Raw genomic sequence first — 26,514 nt, 5'->3', positions numbered from 1 at the left:
ACTGGAAGACAGAGAAGGAACAAGTTAAAACATATACAAAATCAAGGTCTTTTCCAACATCACATAATCTGTGAAAAATGAGATTCAGAGCCTAACGTCTGCTATATCATTTTTCTTCTCGTTCAGGTCTTGCTTGAATATAAAAAGAAGCTCTAACCTAGGTTATCAAAATATATTCATATAAATGTATGAGCATTTCTAATACAAAAGTTAAAAAAGGTCTAAATTTTTAATTTTTGTAATTAAATATCCTAGAGTTCAGTAGGCAGATTTATTTTTGAGCAGCTTGAAAAGCATCCGACAGCTGAGCTCTGCCTGTGAAATCGGGCATGGCTACATTTCAGCTCTTCGCCGTGACTTCTCAGCGGCAGCAGCCCCATCCTCCTCCTCGTCGTCCTCCTCCTCATAGTGCTCCTCTCGGCCTTTGGGGTGGTTGTCATCTCGAACTTCTTGCTCTTCTCCTTCATTATTTTTCTCATCGGCCTTAAAGTTAAAAGACAAAAAGGAAAACTGAGAGACAGGACACTGAGTTAGTGGTATAAATAATTCCCTCTTTAAAAAAAAAAACCAAAACAGAAAGAAAACAAGTGAAGAAAATATTCCAATAGGCAAGAGTGCTACTGTCTTTTCTAATCTTCACACTGTCACACAATTCCCTAATTCCCAATGTTATACTCCGTGGCACCTCAGATGTACCCACTGGGATCTTTCCAACTATACACAGGTATCTCCTACTCATATGCACAAAGGCACACATGTGCAATGGAAATATGTATATCCTCACATACATTTTCATCATTTTCACCATAGGTCTCTTCAGCATTATGCTCCAATTCCCTTTTTTTCTCCTCAGTCAAATCTTCCTGAACCTAAAACAAACCAGAGACATCAAGTGGACACTTGTATCATTTCAACACTTGAAGCAACATATTCTGATTTCCAAAAAGTTCATTCAAATCAGTAAAGACAAAATTAAGCTAAAAATAAATCTGGAAAGACAAAGATTTGACTTGCCTATTGGCCATGAATAAATGTGTAACATACTTACTAAAAATATTAGTGTTATTCAGAATCTAGGACTTTTGTGTGTTGAGTTTCTGATTTGTTTGAATAAGGGTTAACACTCCAAGTATGACACCTGAAGAAATTCACGTTATGAAGTTAAAAAACTCCTCTTTTCCAAAAGAGAGAACTGTGAAAGTCTGAAAGGTCTGACAGAATGTAAGTTCTTGTGAAGAACAGGAACCATCAGTCTTACTCAACTAACTGCCTTCAATACCTAGATGCATGCTTGGCATGCTGCAAGTGCTTAATAAATATTGTTTTAAATGAATCAATGAATGAGTCAATGCAAAACATATCTGCTCTCACAGATATTTACAAGTCACAGAAATCAGGCACCACCACCTACACTTTAGTGTAATCGAGAACAGAGAAAAACCTGTATATATACATTTCTCTAATTAAGAATAAACTTTTTTGGCTAAAATATCTAGAACACAGAACATAATCATTTCAGTTTCTTCATAGAATAGTTATTAAGCTACCTCAAATCTCTGCATCTCTTTGTATTCTAACACATTTCTGTTTTAAGTAGTTCTCTTTCATGTATGCTATTACTATTATGTGTCATTGATTCTGATTATCTCAAAATGCAAATCAGAGAAAGAATCCAAACGTTTTTGACCATTAAATCTCTATTTAATGATCACATCTATGAAAATAGAGGGCAATATATTTTATAATTTAACTATGACAATGGCATAAGAGTAAGTCTTGAGTAACACAAAATTACCTAATTTGGGGAGGGGGCAGTGTATATGTGTTAAATATCCCAGAAATGGGCAAGAAAAAGAAAGTATACTGGTGTTATAATTAAGGAACAACAAATTAAGGGCTGTGTCAAGGTGTCCATAGCCCAGGTTCAGCAGAATGAACTGCAACCACCAGACCCACTCTGGAGGGACCCTGACCTATTAAGAGTTTACAAAGATGAACCTTCAAAGATGCCAGCCTAAGATGCTGGCCTTCATGAGCCTTGTCTAACCAGTCCATTATTGGCTGGACTCACAGCCCCTATACCACACTGGCACCAAATAAATACATTGTGGTGACAGATATAGAGTATATTTTGTATTTACGTGTCCTGGTAGAGCGAGCTATAAAGAAGACACTTCTGCCTCACTCGTAGGCTGTAGCAGTGGCCAATGACATCTCTTCGGCCCTTAGTCACAGAATAACAACACTCCCCAGGACATTATAGCGAAAACAGTGAAGCACTTATTTCAGATTGTACTAAGGTCTCACTAATTGAAAATTGCTAAAGTGTCTCGGTTGATTTCAGTGAGAAGACATGTCTTCTATGGCCTTTATAATGAAAATATACTAGTGAACAGTAAATACTGTAGTTGGGGTTGGGAGGGAACTGCCTTGAGACTGTGGTACAGTGAAAAGAATAAATCAGGATTAGCAAATGTTTGCTATAAAGGGCCAAGTAAATATCCAGGCTTTCTTGGCCATCAGGTCTCTAGCAATTACCCAACTCTAGCGCAGCAGTGGCCTTAGACAACATGTGAACAAAAAGGCATGGCTTTTGTTCCAGTAAGGCTTCACTTATAAAATAGACCCAGGCCTATATCCTGCCAACCCCCTAACACAGACCATGGAGTCAGACAGAGCTAGATTAGATCCTTGGCTCTGCAACTCTCCAAGCTGTATAAACAATAAGGTCATTTGTTTTTACTATGAAAAATTTCAAGCACAAAGACAATGATTCAATAAACTCCCTAATAGCCATCACCAAGGCTCAAAGGTTATCTCAATGTTGCCATGCCTGCATCACCTATCACTTTATTTTCTGATGAATTATTCTTAAAAATTCTAGATATCATGTAATTTCAGCCCTACCCATCTCTAAACACACTGCACTTTTCTTATATAACCATAATGCCATTATTACATCTAATAATAATTCCATGGCATCATCTAATGTCTAGTCCTTACTTACATTTTCTCAATTGTCTTAAATATGTCTATTTACATCTGGTTTGTCCTAATCTAAACAAAAGTCATATCCAACACCAATTCCACTTCCTTCTTTTTTCCTTAATGCTATATTATTGTCCAGTAAAATGACCCAGACTCTGGATTTATTTGCTTCTTTGAGGTGTCAGTTATTTCTTTAGCCTCCCCATTTCTTACAAAAGGAAGGTAGCTTAAAGGCTTGAATGAATTCAGATTCAATTTGCAAAGTAAAGATTTTTCAGCAATGATGCTGTAGACTTCATATTTCCATCACATCAGGAGGCATATACTGTCTGCTCTACTTTTAGTGAAGCTAAAGTTGGTCAGAGAGCTCAGACAGCTATAGCCTGATCCCTCCATGGTAAAATCCCCTGACCTCTGTTAATCTGGTGATGTCATCCATTGATGACTGCTCCTAAATCAACTGTTTTAATTAGGGGTTAAAAAAATGGTGACTTTCTAATTCCATCATTCCTTCTGTATTCACTAATTTCTAAAAAGAAAAACTTGCCTGTATCAACTATTTAGTTACTATGCTTTAATGTAATGTGCATGTGTGTGCATGCTCAGTCATGTCCTACTCTTTGTGACCCCATGGACTGGAGCCCGTCAGGCTCCACTGTCCATGGAATTTTCCAGGCAATAATACTGGAGTGGGTTGCCACTTCCTTCTACAGATCTTCCCAACCCAGGAATCGAATGCATGTCTCTTGAGTCTCCTGCACTGGCGGGCAGATTCTTTACCACTGAGCTACCTGGGAAGCCCAGTTACTATGCTTGGTATACTTAATTATGAGAGCTTTTAAAAGCAGACCCGGGTAGGGTCTAATCATGGTTCTAACAACAACAAGCTGTGTGACCTTTGAAAACTTATGTAACCTCTTTGAAGTTCAAATTTCTTACCTGTCAAAGAAAGGGGTTAGATAAAAATCAGTGATTTTTAATTTTCTGTGTGTGTGTGTGGTATGGTGGAGGTTAAGGACCACCTTGATGAGAAAGTCTTCAGTAAGTAGGCACCCAGACATACATCATTTTGGATAGAAGTCTTAAGGGGTTCAGACTTCTCTAACAGTGTGTTCCTGAAACATCAGCATTAGCTGCGAGCTTGTAGAAAAACTCCAATTCTTAGGTCCCACACAGATAGGAACAGAAGCTCCAAGAGTTAAGGTCTGATCCAGGGATCTATATGTTTTACACACCTTCCAAGGGGATTCTCATCCACAGCAAAGCCTGAGAGCCACTTGAGTGACAATGAATGTCTCTGGCTAGAGAGATAAACACTGTTTCATGAGTTCTTTCCTCTCTTGGAATCTACTGTAGAAAATTTAGGTTGTGGATCAACTGACAATATAAACTGAGGTGGAAACCATTGATTTAAATTACTCTTTAATTTAGGTATTACACAAATGAAAATTTTATAATTTTTCAAATTTATGAATATACCTTTTCTAATATTCTAGTAATATATTCTTTACATTTGGGGGCAAGAGTAATTCAAACTCATCTTAAAAGCATTACTGAAATGGGACAAAATGATATGGAGTTTGTAATTTTAAAATGTTTTGACTAATACCGCCAAATGTTACTTTTTTACAATGTGGACATGCCAGTTATGTCTTCCACACTTGATCCTCTTTATTATCCTGCTAAATCCGATGGAAACATTTTGTTAAATATGTCCCTGAACCATTCCTTATTACTCATTCAGTTCAGTTCAGTCACTCAGTCGTGTCCGACTCTTTGCGACCCCATGAACTGCAGCACGCCAGGTCTCCTGTCCATCACCAACTCCCGGAGTCCACCCAAATCCATGTCAATCGAATCAGTGATGCCATCCAGCCATCTCATCCTGTCATCCCCTTTTCCTCCTGCCCTCAATCTTTCCCAGCATTAGGGTCTTTTCAAATCAGTCAGTTCTTCACATCAGGTGGCCAAAGTACTGGAGTTTCAGCTTCAACATCAGTCCTTCCAATGAACACCCAGGACTGATCTCCTTTAGGATGGATTGGTTGGATCTCCTGGCAGTCCAAGGGACTCTCAAGAGTCTTCTCCAACATCACAGTTCAAAAGCATCAATTCTTTGGTGCTCAGCTTTCTTTATAGTCCAACTCTCACATCCATACATGACCACTGGAAAAACCATAGCCTTGACTAGACAGACCTTTGTTGACAAAGTAACTCAAATTACTCATTACTAAAATCTAATGATTTAGGCATTTTAGAAAAATGACCCTATGTGATGTGGCAAAGTTTAATAAATAGTTAAAACAAAACAAAACAAAACAGATCTCCTGAATCTGAATGGACTTGGCTAGCTACCCAGTCCCCATATGTATTCACGCCTTTCTCTGATGCATCAAAGATCTTAGGGGGTGAGCCAGGAACTGGAAGGATGCCCTTAAGTAACCAAGAGGCCTAAAATCCAAAGAGATGGATGGGACATGATCACGGAAAGACCTTCAATCTGTGATGGACACCCCTGCTTGCTGGCTAATGTTTAGAGTTTCTGCCATCTGGGCAGTTTCTTGATGTGGTGATTCCCAGGCTGACAAGCCACTAAAGGCAGCCAGGAAACCTTGTACCTGTTCTTATGTGAGTGTTCAGATCAATCTGGTTTTACTCAGATTGGGGAAACAGAGCACTTGGGTTTTCCACAGTAGTCATTTAAGCTCTCTATATTTTTAAACATTTAAATCATTTTAAAGTACACACAGCACTTTCTGGCAATGTCACAGTTTGTCTCATTTGCTCATAAGGAGATTTTAAAAATCTGTAAAGTATGCAACATGCGGATGGCTTTTCACAGGAATGTCTCATCATAGGAACATCTTTCTAAGATCCCAAAGCAAAAGCAATCAATGCTTGTTAACGGTCGTTTTTAGATCTCAAAAGGAAAACACTGTTGTACTACGATAAGAGAAGGCAGGGAGAGGGCAGATTTCCGAACATCACACTTGTTTGGGGTTCGGTACTCTCAAAGTTCAAGTCACAAGTCTCATGGGCTGTGCCTCTGAATAGGTACAACCCTGGCAAGATGCAATTCCTCCTTAGAGGCCAATGTGACAAGGCGGCAGGTTGATGGTGGACTGGAAGGGAGGCAAGCCAATGGTGGCAATGGGCCTTACATCTCAGGGGTCAGCTGGAAGCCTCTGAGGCTTAACAAAGAGAAGAATGATGCACATTACCCTGCATTTTACAGTTTTGAGTGCTCACATACATGACACTCATAGACAACAGGCTATGTCTTCTCACATACAGCATCCCTCTTTGTTTTTCTCATTTCGCTGCACTCCGCTGAGAACTTCGTCTATTACTAGGCCTTGACTGGTATATGGAAATTCTCCCTCCTCAAGGGAAGAACTGAGAACAGTGGAAAGAGGTGGGAAAATCCAATAAGCACCTCAGGAACTGCCAAAAAAATAAAATACAGCCTGAACAAGGGACGCTTAGAGGGCAGAGGCGAAAGGTACCCAGGGAAGAAGAGAGGCAGGCTGGGCTTCTGCTGAGAGTTCATGTGGTAGCCACCCTAAAGGGAAATGTGTGATGACCTGAGTCTGTCAGGGTCCGAGAGCGGGGACAAAGGTGCAGAGCTGGGAGTTCTGGGCTGGGCACTGGGGGGCCTCTGCCTGTCACCATCCTCCTTCCCTCCCACCTCTCTTCCTTTCTTTTCTATCTTTGATCCCTCTTGGATCCCACATTAACTGATAGAATACAGAAGTAAAAAAAAAAAAAAATTAATCAGTAAATACTGATTAAAATTTTATGTTTATCCTTCTGAATTTTTAAAAAGAAGCCAAGGTGAGCCTCTTCTCTTTTAATCCCTCAAAGATCCCTGGCAGCAGACATAATGAAACAAGTAATATTAGTCCAGACATCCTGTTACAAGAGAGGTCCAGATGAATATCTTTCTCTTGCCAGATGTCTTCATATTCAAGGCTGCCGGGTTCTCTAACACTCTCTTCTGATGACACGGCTCAGGGGTTTGATCAGGATAAACAGCAGGATGAGAAAAAGGAGAGAGAATAAGAGGATCAAGGCAGGTAGACTGCATGTAAAACTACAGGTATATGTTGCCAATGCCTGCAAAGAATGACGTTCTTCTCTGTTTTCCTGGTATAAACACAAACTTCAGCATCAGCTCTGAAAAGCTGACAAATGCAACCAGGCGAGGCAGCAGCCTTAGCTGAGGGAGCTCTGCCCATGAGGCAGAAGCACGGGCCTCTTAGCAGGCTCTCAGGCAGGTTCAGGCTGCCACTTTTCCATCCTCTCCTGCTGCTCCCCTTAGGGCCAGAGTCACACATTTGCAAAGGCCTGGTTGAGAAGCACCTCTGAACTAGGGCTTTAATTTGCTAGACCATTTTCTGGTCCAGAGAGACATGGAGCCTGGGGCCTGGGCCTCATGTATATCATATTCCTGTGTTCTGAGCGCCAGTGGTCCATACAGTACCCTGCTGAGACTAACCAGCTCAACCAACAGCATTAATCAGTCAACTACACAATTGTGGCACTACACGCAACAACACTACACACTACACACGGTACATGCTCCTCGAAGCTAATTTACAGTAATATGCTAGGGGTTTGCAATAAAAAGCAAACTGAAATGGAATGCTAAGAAATTCTACCCGAATGTATTTTACTCAGCTGAGCTCCTTATCAATTTTTCCTTTTCTTCTTTGTTTAAGATACTAAACTTTTAATAGAAGGGAAGAGACTAAAAGTGAAAATGTTTTACATGTCTAGAGGGTGTTAAGTGTGTTCTGCTGGACACCATGGGGTGTCACTGTGAGGCAGGAGCAGTGGCCATGTCTACAGAGAAAGTCTCTGAGGTTTGTCCAGACTCTCAAGGGGCAGAGCTTTGTTCTTTTTTCTTGTAAGGGAAAGAGACAGCAGAAAATATTTTTACAAAGATCACATAAACCTAAGTATGTCATTCCTGGAAGGTCAAGTGTCTTCTTAATTCAAAATTTCTAGGGAAAACAAGAGAAGAGAATTCTATCATCCTGTTTTTGTTATCTTCCAACCAAATGTCTCCACGGCTATGGTCCATTTCTCCTCGAAACCATCCTTCCTTATCTAGCCTATGGCTCTAAACCGTTCTATGAAAGCCCATTCGGAGAGGTCTTGTTCAGGTGAGTGTGAGACCTCAAGCAGTCTGGCCTCCTGCCCTCCCCCTTCCTACCTCCTCTTCCCCTTCTTCCTGGTACTGCTCATCCACGTTGTCCTCCTGCTGGTCTGGGTTTCCTGCCATCTGTTGAAACAAAAGCAGAGGTTCAGGTTACTGAACACTAGAGATGCATCTTCCAGTCCTCTGGGACAAAGAACAGGCAGGCCACCATGAACAGTGCATTTCAATGCCTCAGTGGGCAGGAAATGATGACTAATCACTCCCAACAAAGTCCAGGATGCCCATGACCCACTCCTGAGTGCAAGCATTGCATGTGAGGTAAACTTCCTGTCCACACAGGTCATAGCTAAAACCTTTTGCATAAAACCTGGCCTTTATAGGGCTTCCCTGGTGTCTCAGATGGTAAAGAATCGGCCTACAATGCAGGAGACTCGGGTTTGATCCTTGGGTTGAGAAGATCCCCTGGAGAAGGGATTGGCTACCCACTCCAGTATTCTTGCCTGGAGAATCCCATGGACAGAGGAGCCTGGTGGGCTACAGTCCATGGGGTCGCAAAGGTTCAGACATGACTGAGAGACTAACACTTTTCACTTTAGGCATTTATAAAATCCCCAGGTTAATACAACCCAGCAATCCCACTGCTGGTCATACACACCAAGGAAACCAGAACTGAAAGAGACACATGTACCCCAATGTCAATCACAGCACTGTTTGCAATAGCTAGGACATGAAGCAACCTAGATGGTCCTTTGGCAGATGAATGGATAAGAAAGTTGTAATATTCCAATATACACAATGGAATATTACTCAGTTGTTAAAAAGAACACATTTGAGTCAGTTCTAATCAGGTGGATGAAACTGGAGCCTATTATACAGAGTGAAGTAAGTCAGAAAGAAAAACACCAAAGTGTATTAATGCATATGTATGGAATTTAGAAAGATGGTAACAACGACCCTATATGTAAGACAGCAAAAGAGACACAGATGTAAAGAACAGACTTTTGGATTCTGTGGGAAAAGGCAAGGATGGGATGATTTGAGGAAATAGCATTGAAACATGTACATTACCATAAGTAAAATGGATGATCAGTGCAAGTTTGATGCATGAGGGACAGGGTCGGGAGGGACGTTGGGGGCGGGGTTCAGGATGGGGGGACACATGTACACCCATGGCTGGTTTATGTTGATGTATGGCAAAATCCACCACAATATGGTAAAGTAATTAGCCTCTAATTAAAATAAATTAATTAAAAAAAATGAAATCCCCAGGTTAAAACCACCCTCCATCACAGCACCTACTTACCACCAAATGTTCCTCCATTTCTGCATTCTGTTGCTTTTGGTGACTTTGTTTTTGCTCTTCATTTTCATCTGGCAAGTTTTCTTCCCTCACTTGCCCAGCTTCTTCAAATTCATCCTCGCCTTGATTATTAGGGTCATCTGCTGGGTTTATATCCTCTACAGCTGCCCTCTGTAAAATTTTAATGAAAAGCAAGCACCACTTCAAAAATCCAAGATCAAGTTTAATTTCATTTGAAAGGCCACAGGCTGACAGAAAATTAAATTGTCCTTTACCAGACTGCTCAGGTCTATCCTTACCAAGACTCACGGGTACCCATCCTGCTGTCAAAAGATAAAGCCTCTGCTTTGTCAGAGACGGATGCATCAGAAAGAAGTTCAAAGAGCACTTCTTTCCTGTGAGTGATTCCAAAACAGTTCTCAAAGCTCCAATGCCATAAGTAATATGAGCATAACTAGATGACAAGAAAAACAGTTAATGAAACCCAAAGGACCAAATAGGACAAATCATTAAAATGAGAGATTTAGATAGGCAAATGGTAACTGCTTTCACCAGTACATCAATTTTTACAGACCAGTTATTCTCTGCAAACCAGCTGATGTAAACGGGTGAAAAGCAGTTGAGGAGAGAGGAAGCCCACACCAGCAGGCACCCAAGAAGAAGGCCTGTGAGGAGACAGTTCAGTTCAGCTCAGTTCAGTCGTTTAGTCGTGTCCGAGACAAGAGGAGGCTAATTCAAGAGTAGGCCATCACATTCTAGCGTGGGTCACATTTCTTTATAAGGAACACTAATGTGAAGCTAAGAGATGCTGCACTGATAAGAGACAAAATAAGGGGACTGGGCTTAACTTCTGGTGATTTAAATATTTTGAAAAATACCTCCCCCAACCCATCCTACCTCTCAAGTAGTTCTCGGTTACTGTGTCCAACGAATGCCCTTCATATTATCAACTTTAGAATTATCTGGATGTCCCACTTATGATCACAAAGCACCTTTCAAAATAATATACACCGTCATAAAGATTTTTAGAGTGTGAGCTGGGCGGAAATGATGATGCTTGTAGGAGCTTCCCTGATCACACTGGGGTCATCAACAGGACACTTCACTGAAGCAGCAAATGCTTCCCAGAGACAGGGAAACCTGAGTGAGATTTAGTCTCCAGACCACAACGTTCTACGTCAATTCACTTCAGAGCCTTGAACATGTTCAAGAGCTCAATGCAGTCTCAGCTGATGTATTGTCTACACCACCCTGGCTATACACTTCGTTCAAGAACAAAATGACACTTTTCTTGGGGATACAGAGTGACAAATCGTAACCTTCACACTAAACTCCAGTTACTCCACAATCCTGTCATACGGATTTCCTTTTGTGTGTTATCAATAACCTGTGCGGATATATAGGGAAAATGTAACATGTTTTCTTCAGGGAAAAACGTACTGAATGTCCTTTGCAAAAGTTTATAAAAATATACAGATTGGCTCTAACTCTAACCAAGTAATAAAAAAGATTTAATAGGCACAGTTGTTAGATTTTTTTTTTTAAACAAAGGATGATTCATTAAACCTCAGTGAAGCCAGACAAAAATGTTCCTAATTAAAAAAAAATAAAATAGGTGAGACAAAGAGAGAGATAAGCAGGCTAATAATTTCTAATTAAGGGAAGGCACGGTAGAAAGGCCAACATTTCCCAACGTGTTATCATGAAAGGAGAGTGAAGGATTATGCAGACAGGTAACCAATCGAGACAGACAGCATTTCCCCAAGTCAGGAGCTGGAGTACCCACCCTTCCCCTGTGCCCTCCACCGCTCTCGGGCTCCTGCAGACTCGCTTTCTTGCTCCCTCATGGACACTCTCTTGCTCCTACACATCCTCTGGCTCTCTCATACTCTCCTGATATCTACAGCTCTTATTCTTTCCTGACAATATTTCAGGGCTAGGTTTCCCTGGAGCATACTTTGAGAACTGCTGATTGAGGAGCTGGTGGGTAGTTATGTCCTACCACCTCTCCGTGCAAGTTATGGGGGAAAGCCATTTCCACTGAGGTTGCTTCAAGCAGCTCAGGAAGACTTTGTCAGTGCTTATCAAGGAAGAATATCGATCCTCCTCCTCTCAGTCCATAAACAGGGCCCAGAGGACAGCAGGCTACACTTTATAAATGTGGTGGTTGATTTGCTAGCAAACGATGATAGGAGAGCTACAGTAAGTTGTCAAAATCATCTATGCATAAGTGCAAAGACACACTTATAGGCAAGGTCAAGGTCCCATACCACCCAAATGAACTGGGAGTCTTGGTCCTTTCTTGGGTAAATAAAAAGAATAGCTTTGGTTATTATATCTCTACCTGTTAATACTCTAATTTTTCTATAGCATTATGGTATCTGAGAAATGTTTTTCATTTCTCAAACCTCACATTCTTAGCTGTGTGTTTACTAAAATAGTCACTGGACTGCTGAGAGATTACACAGTCGCAGGACACACATTCACAACCAAGCAGACTGCTCACGGTGCTCCATGGTGGCTGACCTCCTTTCTCTGGTTCTCTCTCTAATTCCCACATTTGCTTTGTTGTGTTTCATTTTTCATCTTTCAGAATTACTACATACTACATTGCTTCTTTTCGCTCTTCTATTTTAACTTTACTAAATGCCCCAGAGGGAGACTCCCTGGATGTTTTCCCTGAGCAACCTTTAACCCATTCTCATCACACAAACACCCCATGGTTGACAGTTAACAGGTACCATATAATTATGTAAACCATGTGGAGCTGCAGTTACAGAGTCAGGTAAACCTTTACACTTCCTTTCTGCCTTGTGAGTTCCCCAGTGTCATGACCGGATGAGAGGCCACTTACATCTCCCTCAGGTTCCGGGTCAGCTTCATGGGGCCGTTGTTCTTGCAGCTCATGTCCATTCTCTGGGTCTTCTTCTGCCTCATCTTGGTGCTGATTGTCTCTCTCATAGGCTAGCAAATCAAAGGAACCCTTATCAGCCCCAATGAACCAGACAGGATTCTTCCCTTTCAAAGCCAAGCCAAGCCACTGGTGGGCTTTCCTACAAACCACATCACTCACTCTCTCCTCCTTTTAGGTGAGCTCAACATAAAGTACACATCTCAGCTTTTCTGAAAGTTAAGTCTTTTGCCCAGTCCTTGTATCTACAGAGACAATGTCGATAACTGACATATTCTAACTCTCTAAAACACATGTTTACAACAGAAGCTGCATTTTCCCCCATTATGCCAAAAACAACGATAGGAACTTTCTCCATAAAATAAAGCCCAATCAGTTGAACATCACTAAAATTATTGACAAAATTTTGGTAATGTCAGAGAAAATAGCAAGGTACCAAAAGAAGAAACAGATGCTACTTCAGGAAATGAAAGAAATGGTAACCCTATTTGTGAAGATCAAAAACAAATTCAGCCCATCCTGTGTTCTCTGAGGTGGTAGTGATGATGATACCACAAACATCACCTATTTATACTCACACATTTACTTGCTACTTTTTGAAAAAAAAATTTCAATACCGAGAATTTAGACAAGAACACACACAGAGATATCAGAGGAAAGGTTAAATATACGGAGAGTATTTAGCCTGTAGAAAATAAAGATACAGGTAACTTACCATCACGTTTCAAGTGCACCAAGGGATCCATTAAATAAAAGGGAGAACAAATGGTTCTCTAGTCTTAAATAATGGAACAAAAAAGCTTCAAGTGTTGCAGGGGGCACATAAGGAAAACAATTTCTTGACTATCAGAGCTATAAAATATCAGAATAGGCTATAGAGGGAGTTCGGTAATCACCTTCCATTAGATTCTTTAAGGAAAGGATACACAGCTAAGTGTTAGCGTTACCAGAGAGACGGTTATTCTCTAGTTCTGTTATCACAGTAAGCAGTATTTATTCAGTGACATATAGATGTGTACCACAAATGAAAGCTGCTAATGACTTAATTTGAAAAACTTTCAAGGCAATAATCTATATGTCTCCAAGGTAAGAAGAAAATGTAGAGGTTTCCCAAAGTCTAATATTCCTATGACAATGTGCTAGAAATAAAAATAAGTATTAACATATAAGAAGTTTAGGGGTTTTCCAGGTGGCACAGCAGTAAACAATCTGGCTCAGGTAAACAATCTGCTTGCCAATGCGAGAGAAACACAGAAGATGCAAGTTTTATCCCTGTGTTGGGAAGATCCCCTGGAGTAGGAAATGGCAACCCACTCCAGTATTCTTGTCTGGAGAATCCCATGGACAGAGGAGCCTGGCAGACTACACTTTACAGAGTTGCAAAGAGTCAGACATGACTGAGCATGCAAGCATGCCTTCCATATAAGAGTAAAGCACTATTTCCTCTCTACTTTAAAATGTTAGAGAGCAAATAGATTATCTTGGGTTGATTTAGGCCATCAATGTGAACTTATTGGGAGGATAAAGGAAAACATATCAATGACAACAAAAGACATATGGTGCACAAATCTCTGCATGTATAGGTACCCTCCACTTTTTGAAAGTTTGTTTCATGCCACTTCACTTTTATGAAAGATCTACATTAGTACTTGTTTTGGCTAACTGAAAGAAATCGGAAGAGGATTTTCAATTTTATGAAAATAGGTGAAAGCAAATAGCCCTTTAGTGTTTCATTTGTAGAGAGAGAAGGCAGGTATGGAGGCAGCACACACCTGAGCAGAGAAGCAAGAATGGCACCAGCCCCTCCTTCCCCAGGACCTACATTCTGCATCTCAACATCACACCCCCAGAGCTCTGAATGTGCCAGTGAGCATCTGTGCTTTATCTCAATTTATTTTGTGTCTCCGTTAGCAAGATGTGTCCTAAGGTAATTGTTTCTTCGATCTATATCATTTCAGTTTACAAATAGTTTCAAAGGGACACTCTCAGAGAGCAGGAGAAACCTGTACACAGGTATGCATATGTCTCTGAGTTGACATTATATACTACCAAGCAGTTTTATTAAAACATTCATCATCTAAGAAGCTCACCACCTCCTTCCTCTTCCTGGATGCCCTGGTCCTCTGCTCCCTGAACGATATCATTATCCACAGCATCGTAACGAGCTTGCTGCCTGCAAGGAAACAGTCATCAACTCCGGGACACAACTTAAGTAGCACAGTTTGACATAAGTCATTTATCTTTAAAGAGAGTCATCAATGAATTTTTCAACATTCTTTTAAAAGCCATAAATATATTTCTTAAACATATCCAATTAGGCTTAATAAAGATTCCAGGTACACTTTCAAAAGATATCTTATAAAAGATAAAATGCTTTTCAAACACTAAAATGAAGTTAGCATAAAACCTGACAGGTTACTTTGAGATGTAAACTGTTACTTTTAGGCAGAAAAAAAAAATGTTGATTATTTTGGAAGTTAAATATTTGGAATTTGATTTTTGGTTCTGCCTCAGCTCCCATGAGCAAGAGGAGCCCCTCAAGTTCACAGGGAAGGACTATGAGGAGCTGTCTTTAATCTGCCTGTGGACACTGGAGGCCAAGCTATCCAGGTCGGTCAGAAGGCTACCGTGGCTGCTCAGGGCGCTGCAGCCGGCCCTCCTGGAGCCCATCCTGCTGCTGTCGGGCTGTCTCCCTGGTGAGGAGCTGCTGCTGCTGGTGCTGCCGCAAGTGTCCCTGCAGCCGCTGCTGGTGCAGGGCCTCCTGCTCCTCCCTCAGCCGCTGGGCCTCCTCCGCCCGCTGCGCCGCCAGCTTCTGCTGTTCCAGCTGCTCCTCATACGGCGACTGGAGTCTGGTAACCGGCTTGGCTGAAGGATGCACCTGGGGAAAAGTGAGCAAGAGCAGTCAGGTCCCCTGAGTCTGACCTTCACCCGTTTCTCATGACACGGGCAGAAGGCAGGGCTGGTTTATTAATACCTCTCTGTCAGGTCAACTGTTTTGTATGTTAGGTCCAACACCACCCACTGCCGGACTCCACTGCTATTTCCTTACTCTGTCTGAATCACCCTTGGCTTCTTTTAGCAAGAAGCAGCTTGGCTTCCTTTGACCTTCCCCCGCTGTTGGCATTAATGCAGATTTTTTTAATGTGCTCCCTCTCAAATGGAAAAGGACACAACAGAAGAAATGTTTCAGCTTTAATTAAATGTATGCTCAAAAGACTCTGGTATAAGTGGGCACTTAATAACCTCAGACTAATTGGGGCAATGTGTGAGCTGAAGTTGAGGCTAAGGCTTTTCCATGAAGAGCTGAAGACTTTGGAAAGCTAATTAATTCTAGCAAAGCATACACCAATCTCAGGCTAAGCGGAGCCAAAAAACGTCAAATTTCAGGTTAGGGTGGAGAGGCAGAATCAGTTTTCTTCAAAGAAATAAAAAATGGATGAGAAGAGAGTATTTTCAGATTAAAGGAAAATCTGATCCAGGAATTCTTAAACTCTGTTTCCATTAAGCAATCTACCACTCTCTCCTCCATCCCCCAACTAATACAAGCATGTACAATTCTCACCAGAGGAAAGAGGGTACATGGTTGAGAGAAATGAAACCTAGTGGGGAATTATCTTGGAGGAAAGCTTATGGATGCAAGACTGGGAGAGGCTTCTTCACACTAAGTGTGCAACAGTCTAAGAGTAAACCTACAGGAGCCTTCACACCTGCTCAGCCAATCCTCTAGCAGCTTGAAGTCTTGAAAAGTTTGAGAGCAAACAGAGCTTCAGAGTTGTAAATAAAAGACGATCAGCATCCATGAAAGAGCCAGGTAGCCTGTTGCCAGGTATTACCTTAGAGGCTGTGTAAGAAAAATACCTGACTGCTTCAGTGTTGCTCTCAGTTCTTTTAAAATATCATTTATAATAATAATGGCTGTTTTCATGAGTCTTACTTATGTGAGAGGGGTGTGCTCAGTGGAATGAGAGGGGAATGGAATGAGAGGGGAATGGAGTGAAAGGGGAGTGGAGTGAGAGGGCAGTGCTCCTATGCAGAGGGGAATGCTCAGCTTGAGCAGACACTGGTTAAACACACTCACCCAGTGGCATATCTTCAAGTAATAAGGTCAGTTTTTGATGACTTACTAACCATCCTGAATTTGAATGTGTGAAAGCCAACATAGGATTTAACGGTAAGTGAACAGGGAGACAAGTACCCTTGATCACAGAAGATGAGTCACTTCTTGGCATCAAGATGCCCACGGGCCTTGAGCACAGGCTGAGAAAGTGCAGGATGAGGTGACCATCTAGTTTCCTAGTCTGTTAAAGGGATGTGCCCAAGTCTCCCTTACTGTGCACTCTTTTCTCTTCCTTTTTAAAAGATTTTTAATTGGAGGATAATTGCTTTGCAATGTTTTGATTTCTGCTGTACAACAACTTGAGTCCGTTTTAATACACACATGTCCCCTCCCTGCTGAGCCTCCCTCCTTCCCCCGCCCTACTGTGCGTTCCTGACAAATAAAACACCTACAGCAGCTTCTCTTCTCCCCAGCCACCTTTCTGGGTTAAGGCAGCGATGCTACTAATATCACAACAGAACAATAAGTACATAGAAGATCTAGTGAAATCACCCTCATTTTATTTTAGAGATTGTTACACATGGGCTTTTTCCTTGATACAGTTGACCCTTGAACAATGTAGGCATTAGGGGCATGGACCCTCAGCACAGTGAGAATCTTCATATAACTTTTAGTGAGCCCTCTGTATGTAGGGATCCTCCACAGCCTCCCTGTGGGGGCCCTTCTGTCTCAGTTTCCCATGTTCAGATTCGACCAAACAGATTTTCTAGTGTTTACTAGAAAAATCCTTACAGAAGTGGTCCTGCAAGGTTCAAACTCTCCTCGTTCATGGGTCAACGCTAGGTAGCGACAAAGGCACAACCCCTACCCCGCCGACTGGCTGGGTAACCTCATACCTCAGCACGAGCCTCCCCTGCCACGCGTCTGGCTTCCTCTCGTTCGCGCTGCTCCGCCCACTCCCGATCCTGCTCCTCGGGTGATGGGTCGTGCTCCTCCTCGAGGTGCTCGGGCCGCCCGACCTGCTCCATGGCCTCCTCCTCCAGGGCCCGCCTGTGCTCCTCCTCCACCTGTCGCTCCTCCGGCTCCCTGGGTCCCGCTTCTTGCCGGGTCAGTTCCGCGGGAGCCTGAAATTCTGCCTCCTTCTGGGTGGAAGGGTAAGGTTTTGTTTCCTCTGTTCTTCCAGGGGCTGCTTCATGGTTCTGCCACACTTCACTATTTCGAGACACCTAGGTCAAGCACATCACTGGAAATGACACTCCTCTAGTTCGAAAGTAGTGACAGAATTTCTTTATTACCATGTCTATAGGGTTACAACATAAGCAAAATCCTGGAGTCTAGAAATATAGAGTCCTGACTGAAAAGTATGGCTGCATTGGAGTCACTTAACTCTTCTCACTGTGTAATCTCACCTATAAAATAGAGATAACATAAGCAAAATTTCATCACGGGAAGCATACTGTAAGTAACCTAAAAGTAAAGCCTGTAAATGACCACATCTCAGTAGACTCTGCCCTCAAAAGTAGTCTAACTCCTGTTCTCTCAGAATAAAAATGGAAAATCCTCATACTTCAAGTGACTGAATATTTATGCAATTTTCTTTGATGTAAATTTTCTCTTCAGTAATTATTTGAAAAGAAAAGGATAAGATTAAATTGAGGATGAGTTAGGTTTGTTTTTTGTTACCTAATATAAAAAAGAATGCCATTACTAATGGACATTCATGTTAGCTAAAATAGTGTCCATTAAATCAGGTACAATAAAACATTTTTAATGTATTAACAGTAATATTTCTTTGTACACCAGAGAAAGTCTGTGAATATTTTATATTATTAATACAGAAAACTCTGAAGAAAAAAGATATGTCTTTTCTACAGAGAACTCCTCTTCTAAAATTGGTGAACTTAAATCAGTTCTCTGAAAGTGTCAGAGATTTCTATATGGTCTTCATTACTCAGAAAAAAGGGGCAAAAGAAAGTAAATACAACATCAATAGGAAAATGTGTCACTGCTCTTCCTCCTGCCAAATCCTCCTGATTTTTATCAGAAAAAATATTTTGTTTGGTCAGACTGTCCCATAATTGAAATAAATGTGAAGCTCTCTTCTTAAATTAGCAGAAACATAACTGAGAAACTGGAGTGTATAAATAAACAGACCAAGGGAAAAAGTCTTTTGTCAGACACTTGAGGACAGCTTTTGGAAGTACACATTTTATCAAGTCCTTGCATACCTGGCAAGTGTGAATTGATACTGCCCTGGCTTTATAGTCAGGCTAGCAAAGTAATACTCAAAATTCTCCAAGCCAGGCTTCACCAGTATGGGACCTGTGAACTTTCAGATGTTGAAGCCGGTTTTAGAAAAGGCAGAAGAACCAGAGATCAAATTGCCAACATCTGTTGGATCACTGAAAAAGCGAGAGAGTTCCAGAAAAACATCTATTTCTGCTTTATTGACTATGCCAAAGCCTTTGACTATGTGGATCACAACAAAGTATGGAAAATTCTTAAAGAGATGGGAATACCAGACCACCTGACCTGCCTCTTGAGAAACCTGTAAGAAGGTCAAGAAGCAACAGTTAGAACTGGACATGGAACAACAGACTGGTTCCAAATAGGAAAAGGACTACGTCAAGGCTGTATATTGTCACCCTGCTTATTTAACTTATATGCCGAGTTCATCATGAGAAATGCTGGACTGGATGAAGCACAAGCTGGAATCAAGATTGCTGGGAGAAATATCAATAACCTCAGATGTGCAGATGACATCACACTTATGGCAGAAAGCAAAGAACTAAAGAGCCTCTTGATGAAAGTGAAAGAGGAGAGTGAAAAAGTTGGCTTAAAGCTCAACATTCAGAAAACGAAGATCATGGCATCTGGTACTATCACTTCACGGCAAATAGATGGGGAAACAATGGAAACAGTGACAGACTTTATTTTGGGGGGCTTCAAAATCACTGCAGATGGTGATTGCAGCCATGAAATTAAAAGACCCTTGCTCCTTGGAAGAAAAGTTATCACCAAGCTAGACAGCATATTAAAAAGCAGAGACATTACTTTCCCAACAAAGGTCCGTCTAGTCAAAGCTATGATTTTTCCAGTAGTCATGTACGGATGTGAGAGTTGGACTGTAAAGAAAGCTGAGCGCCAAACAACTGACGCTTTTGAACTGTGGTGTCGGAGAACACTTTTGAGAGTCCCTTGGACTACAAGGAGATCCAACCAGTCCATCCTAAAGGAAATCAGTCCTGAATATTCATTGGAAAGACTGATGCTGAAGCTGAAACTCCAATACTTTGGTCCACTGATGTGAAGAACTGACTCACTGGAAAAGACCCTGATGCTGGGAAAGACTGAAGGCGGGAGAAGAAGGGGACAACACAGGATGAGATGGTTAGAGGGCATCACCAACTCAATGAACATGAGTTTGAGTAAGCTCCGGGAGTTGGTGATGGACAGGGAAGCCTGGCATGCTGCAGTCCATGGGGTCGCAAAGAGTCGGACACGACTGAGCAACTGAACTGAACTGGCTTTATAGTGGTAAAGAACCTGCCTGCCAATGCAGGAGAATCAAGAGATACAGGTTTGATCCCTGGGTTGGGAAGATCCCCTGGAGAAGGACATGGCAACCCACTCCAGTATTCTTGCCCAGAGAATTCCATGGACAGAGGAGCTTGGCAGGGTACAGTCCATGGGGTTGCAAAGGGTCAGACATGACTGAGGCAACTTAGCAAGCACGCTGGCTGGCTTTATAGGAAATATTTCTCTGAAGGACTCTAAGTGCTTTCAAATACCTGTCATTTATCTCCACAACATCCCTGTGAGAAAGGTTAGGGCAAATAACTATTACCTCCATTTCATTGATAGAAAAACTAAAAAAAGTCAGAGTCATTAAAAGATCAATCCAGTTGAACTTGGATGGAGAATAGAACCAGTTCCCACATCAGGTCGCTGACTGTGTTTCCTGAAGTACAGAGCAACATAAGACCCAGACAAAGAACAAGTATCCAGGACACGGAACTTGTCCGTGAAGGAATGCTTTGCTCAGACTGAAGATTCAAGAGAAGTCCACTTATACCAACTTAATTATTGCCATAAGATGATAAGAAGACGAGTTGGGGAGTCTTCTCAAACATTCATTGTTTAAAGTGTCTTTGTCAGGGGAAAGATCTGATTATGAAAATAACTCGGTAAGAATTAATCATATAGGTGACACCATTTGGGATGCTCCACTTGGGAGATATTCTCAAACAACAAGACTTGATTTTATAAAGAACGGGAATACAAAAGAGTGGATTCTGTGACTAGAACTTACTCTCTTGCAGTTTCATGAAGGGCTTACAATACAAACTTTGACATATGCTGTATGGCCTAGTACAAGTTCAAATATGCTATCAGCTCTAGTACTTGAGTGGGATGATTATCATATAATACCCTCACAATCATTTACCCTTCTTACTCTACCCCAATCCTTCCCCCCCCCCCCCGAAAAAAACCTTAAAATACTCAGACATGATAGCTCCTTTCAACCAAATAGACCCATGTGAAGAAAGATAAAACTAATTTAGTGTTTGTCAGAAAACAGGACAGCAGTTCTCATAGTGAACATCACCAGGCCAGCTGAAACAGAAATGCAGATCCTCAGGTTTCATCCAAAATTAGCTGAACTGTAATCTGTAGGGTTGTTGTTCAGTTGCTCAGTCATGTCTGACTCTTTGTGACCCCATGGACTGTAGCCCACCAGGCTCCTCTGTCCATGGGATTCTCCAGGCAAGAATACTGGAGTGGGTTGCCATTTCCTCTTGCAGGAGATCTTCTCGACCCAGCGATTGAACCTGAGTCTCCTGCTTTGGCAGGTGGATTCTTTACCACTGAGCCACCTGGGAAGCCCAACCTATGGGCTGAAAACAGCTATTTCTGTTTTAACAGCCCTAAGGGGGAACTCTTGATATTTGCTAAGATTTGAGAATCAATGTTCTACAGGAAGAGCTGACCATATTTAGAGCAGTTCCCCTGAGAACAGCTTGACAGAGAAAAGGACGCCCACAGACCAGTCCCCAACTCTTACCTCCCGAGGCTCTCCAGGTGACTCGTCTCTTGCTGTGCTGTCACCTTGTGGAGAATGTGCCACCTGGGTAATATTTCGCTGTTCTGTTTGTTCTGGTTTTCGAAAGCTTGGAATCCTATTCAGTGTATCTTTCAGTTGTTTATATTCTGCAACTTGAGTCTGCTCACAAATTGCACAATTGGATGCAAATTGCACAATTTGAGGAGGGAAAAGGATATCATTCATAGATGGTTCAGTGGAGGACTAGATAAAAATATTACACCTAAATGCAAGAGATGAAAAATATGCAGACTGTTTCCATGCATTAGCTATACTTACTTGGACATGCTCAACCATTTTTAATCACATGCAAATTAGAATTAGAGTTAAAGGGAACAGAGAAAAAAATATCTAAGACAGATGTTAGTTTTCCATGCTACATTAAACTAAGTCAGAATTTTTATAAATAACTCTCTAGCATAAATATCATTATTAAAAGACAGCTATGCAATCAGTTTTATGACATTAAAATCTATTTTAAAATTCCACATTTATATAAATCTAAGTGCATATATCTTTTACCAGTATGGTCTGAGTAACACTTTTCAGCAGAAAGAACCATATGCTTCAAATAAGTAACTGATTATATATGTAAAATCACTCAGGCCACCCTCTTTCCCAGTCAATCTGTGGTCACATAAGGTCCCTTCCTCTCCAAAAAGCTCCCTCTATTGTGCTCTGCAGTTTTGGAAAACAGAAGCATAGGCATGAAAGGAGGCTGGATTTTTATTCTTATTCTTTGATTCTGAATATCCTTTTCTTCTAAAATAACAAAGGCACTAATGCAGGTATAGGACGAGAATATACTTATGTGTGTGTTATCTGTGTGTATATGTGGTAAGGTGTGTGGGTGTGTGTGGGTGTGTGTGTGATACTTTAAATACAAGAAGCTATAAAGATGGAAAAAAAATATGTTAAGAAAACCAATAGACTGCTTATACTTATTTTATCATATGCACCAGCACTGTTATCCTAAAACAGAAGTGCTATCTGTGTAAACACACATTTCCATAAGCACATACAAAGAACCCAGAGCTCTCTTCTGAACAAGCTTCCCAGGCAGGGTGCCCCCTTACTGGGCCCAGCAGAGCAGAGAGGAGGCTGGCGAGTCTTGCTCCCTTGGCCACAGTTGTGCACCTGAATGGCACTTGCCCACCCGCCTCCTGCCTTTTTCTAATTCACACAGAGGTGTTTGCCAGCTAAATCTGTCTCAGGGGCATGCTTCTTTATCATTTGTACAAATGTGAGCCATATGGCTAACAGTGGCCCTTAGCCGAAACCTATCAAAACATTTGCAAACCAACTTTGGAGGTCAAAGGGGAAAAAAATGACATCCACACAATATTCTACCCTTTCTTCTTTCTCCTCCTCCTACGTATATAACCTTTGAAGGGAGAAATACTATGGTCCTCAAATATGAGCATGCATGAAGAATCATGTTAAATTATGGAATGATCATGTTAAAAATGCAGGCTCCTGGATGCCCACCCTAGAAATCAGTATTCAGTAGGTGTGGGGCAAGGCCTACATAACTGTAATACAGGGAATCTCCACAAATCCCAGCTTCAAGGTCGTTTTGGGCACTAATATTGGGCCAGCTTCTCTACTCCTTTGGACCTTATTTAATTATAAAAAATATATACAGTTATTATATAACTCAGTAGGTTGTGAATATTAAATAAAATTCTGTATATAAAGTTATTGTGATAATCCCTGACAAATTCTAAACTCTCAAATTCCACTCAGTTTCTGCTTTCTACCCCCTTAATTACATTTAAAAATCAGATTGTCAAGACAGAATCTCATAAGATGATTTACATGAGAAACGTATATGCCTGAAATAGCAGTTGTTTGCTAAGCAGATCTGGGGAAAGTTTCAACTGAGGAGTAAAAGAACAGGAGAAACTTGACGACCTCATCCAAAAGAACCAAAAAGATATTCAAAGAAACAGAAAAATATATGTACGTTAAATTAAAAAACTTGTTTTCTATTACAAAATCTTGCAAGTAATATTCCCCAGTGAGCTTACAAGAGAATTTGGTTTTGGTCATTAAATGAACTACTTTACTCACATTTTTCTGAATTTTCAAGTTGTTGTTTAATTTAATACCTATTGTTATTATAGTACCTAGAGTATTCAAATTGGTCTGCCATATTTTTCAGTATGAAAAGTAGCCTCAAGTAACAATGCTTGGCAGAAATTTTATAAAGAAGATTTTCAATGTAATAATATCCTCTAAAGCCAATTTAATTGATAAACATGTAAAAAATTACCACACAGCTACAGTTTTATAGGGGGATAATCAATGACTGCCTTGAAAAGGGATCCCACAGACCCAGATGTTACAGTCTCTGAAACAGATTAGGGCCTCGTATATGATTCTTTTAAAAATTTTATAAAGACAAAAAATAATGCACAGTCTCCTGGTAAGAACAAATAGTTGGTTTTCCTTTGCTCTTTTCTTTTAATTCTTCCAAGAGAAGAAAAGTGAAGACCAGTGATTAAGAATATACAGTTACTGAACTAGCCATTCCTATTTGCTTCAATGATAAAGCTGTAAAACAGTCAGTGTGACATTACTTCACTAAGCTCTCTAACACCTGTATTTGTTCATTTAAGACATTATCTACTGAGGGCCTGCCTTTATGCGAGGACTGTTGTAGGCTTTGAACAAATGAAACTTACAACTCTGGTTTTCCTTCTCTATTTACCTGAGATTTCTTATTTCCTGTAATTTGACCTAACAACACATAAGCCTAGGCCCAAAAGGAGTGTATGCAGGTGTAAAGCTGGAAGCAAGGGAAGGAGGAGTAAAATATAGAGTTTTACAATAATTTATTTAGGTAGTTAGCATATAAAATCCTATAGATAGTATAGCAAGAATCTACATAGGTCTATATAGTGGCAAAAAACCACACGTGGGATGAATTTTCTGAATCAGACAAGTATTAGCCTACTGCATGTAGGAGTTGGTGGAGGGTAGAAAAAGTAATATGAACCACACTGCCAGTGCAGGGAAAAAAAAAAACAAAAACAAAAGTAAAGAAAAAAATCAAAGCTTTACTTAATATTCTCTTGATTGAGTTTTGAAAGCATGCATGATCTTCAGGATCAGGAAAGCTCTGTCCTAAGGAATTCAGTGAAGACTGGCCTTTAAGAGACTGCATGCATAGAGGAATTCAGAAATGTTAAGCAGACTTAAAAAGAACCCAGAGAAGCTGCTACCCTTCTAACCTGTGCAGCAGCTAGTGCACTCTTGTGGTCTTCCAAAGTCACTACAAGTTGCTCATGCTCGGAGAGTAAATTCTTATGCTGTTGCTACACAAAAAAGAATTTTACATGTTGAGTTTTGACATTCTGGGACAAACTCCTCTTGGGCAGGTAGTGATATGGCCACTCAAACATTGCTCACTTGCTGGCTTGTTTGCTGTTGTAGCATTTGATAAGTTCAAAAATCTTGGCAGAGGGAAGACCATGGTTAAGGTGGTAATCCACAATCTAAAATGTGTTACCCAAAAATCATAATCACTTACAAGGAAATCAAAACAGGAAGAAAAATACCTTTAGTTCTTAATAAACCTTTGCAAATAAAAAGCTTACTAAGATTCACCCATGTAGCAAAAGAATCATTCCAGTGCTAATGCAAATGCTGAGATTTCCAGATCATTCTTTAGCTTACAATGCACAAGAAGTAATGGGCAGGCTTACTTTCTGCAAAAGCCCAAAATAACAGTGTGGATTGTAAAGCAGGTCAAGTAGTGAACGACTTTTAAAGTCACTGCAAAGTAAAGCAGGCAAACACAAAACAATCAAATGCTGGGGTTTTTAGGTGGTTGTTGTTGCTTTTTTTTACCTTGACATCTTGCAGCTGTGTGTGCATGTCCTGATGCGCTCTCCTCAGTTGCCTGTTCTCTTCTCTCAGATTGTACACGGTTTCTATTTTAGAAAAAGGAAAATCATGCATAAAGCCCTGGGCCTTTCAGGCTCTTGATTCTGTTATTTTCCTAACTAAAGCCTCACATAACTTTTTCGAAGATCGTTTTGACCTTTGACAGTACAATACTCCAAATCAACAAAGCTCGGCACCATTTTGGGATGTGGCACAGGTTCAGCTGGACAGCCCAGTACAGTCCGGCTCAGGGGCTTAGCTATGCTTGAACAAGCCATCTGGCGGAGAGGTCAAGGATTTTAATTACCCCTGAGCTGAAAATCAAATATTTCTGTTAATAAGCAAACCCTCAGGAATGAAATACAATGGGTAGGGGTCATCTGAGATTTTAGTCTCACCATAAATTAAAAACAAAGCTGTCAAAAAGCACAGACTGCATCTCTCATCAGTTCCCTTCAGCTCAGTCGCTCAGTCGTGTCCGACTCTTTGCGACCCCGTGAATCGCAGCACGCCAGGCCTCCCTGTCCATCACCAACTCCCGGAGTTCACTCAGACTCACGTCCATCGAGTACGTGATGCCATGCAGCCATCTCATCCTCTGTCGTCCCCTTCTCCTCCTGCCCCCAATCCCTCCCTGCACCAGAATCTTTTCCAATGAGTCAACTCTTCGCATGAGGTGGCCAAAGTACTGGAGTTTCGACTTTAGCATCATTCCCTCCAAAGAATCCCAGGGTTGATCTCCTTCAGAATGGACTGGTTGGATCTCCTTGCAGTCCAAGGGACTCTCAAGAGTCTTCTCCAACACCACAGTTCAAAAGCGTCAATTTTTCAGCGCTCAGCTTTCTTCACAGTCCAACTCTCACATCCATACATGACTACTGGAAAAACCATAGCCTTGACTAGACAGACCTTTGTTGGCAAAGCAATGTCTCTGCTTTTGAATATGCTATCTAGGTCATAACTTTTCTTCCAAGGAATAAGCGTCTTTTAATTTTATGGCTGCAGTCACCATCTGCAGTGATTTTGGAGCCCAAAAAATTAAAGTCTGACACTGTTGCCACCGTTTCCCTGTCTATTTCCCATGAAGTGATGGGACCAG

At 41.1% G+C, this 26,514-nt stretch overlaps 1 protein-coding gene across 1 annotated transcript in view; it reads right to left on the bottom strand.

Annotated features, from left to right (window-relative positions):
* Positions 1 to 333: 333 nt before the first annotated feature.
* GOLIM4 (golgi integral membrane protein 4) overlaps positions 334 to 26,514 on the bottom strand; it is an 81,367-nt gene continuing 55,186 nt past the window's right edge. Inside the window, exons 6-16 of the mRNA XM_052643779.1 lie at positions 25,380 to 25,462; positions 24,761 to 24,844; positions 21,486 to 21,644; positions 17,317 to 17,646; positions 14,991 to 15,241; positions 14,454 to 14,536; positions 12,307 to 12,416; positions 9,456 to 9,623; positions 8,207 to 8,275; positions 789 to 869; positions 334 to 483 (exon numbers count right to left, since the gene is read on the bottom strand). Of these exons, the coding sequence (XP_052499739.1) occupies positions 334 to 483; positions 789 to 869; positions 8,207 to 8,275; positions 9,456 to 9,623; positions 12,307 to 12,416; positions 14,454 to 14,536; positions 14,991 to 15,241; positions 17,317 to 17,646; positions 21,486 to 21,644; positions 24,761 to 24,844; positions 25,380 to 25,462 (1,568 nt within the window). The remainder of the gene's footprint in view (positions 484 to 788; positions 870 to 8,206; positions 8,276 to 9,455; positions 9,624 to 12,306; positions 12,417 to 14,453; positions 14,537 to 14,990; positions 15,242 to 17,316; positions 17,647 to 21,485; positions 21,645 to 24,760; positions 24,845 to 25,379; positions 25,463 to 26,514) is intronic.

The sequence above is a fragment of the Budorcas taxicolor genome, chromosome 1 (assembly GCF_023091745.1).
Source record: "Budorcas taxicolor isolate Tak-1 chromosome 1, Takin1.1, whole genome shotgun sequence".
Taxonomy (NCBI): domain Eukaryota; kingdom Metazoa; phylum Chordata; class Mammalia; order Artiodactyla; family Bovidae; genus Budorcas; species Budorcas taxicolor.
The sequence above is the reverse complement of the archived record's forward strand: the minus strand, read 5'-3'. Positions and strand labels throughout refer to the sequence as shown.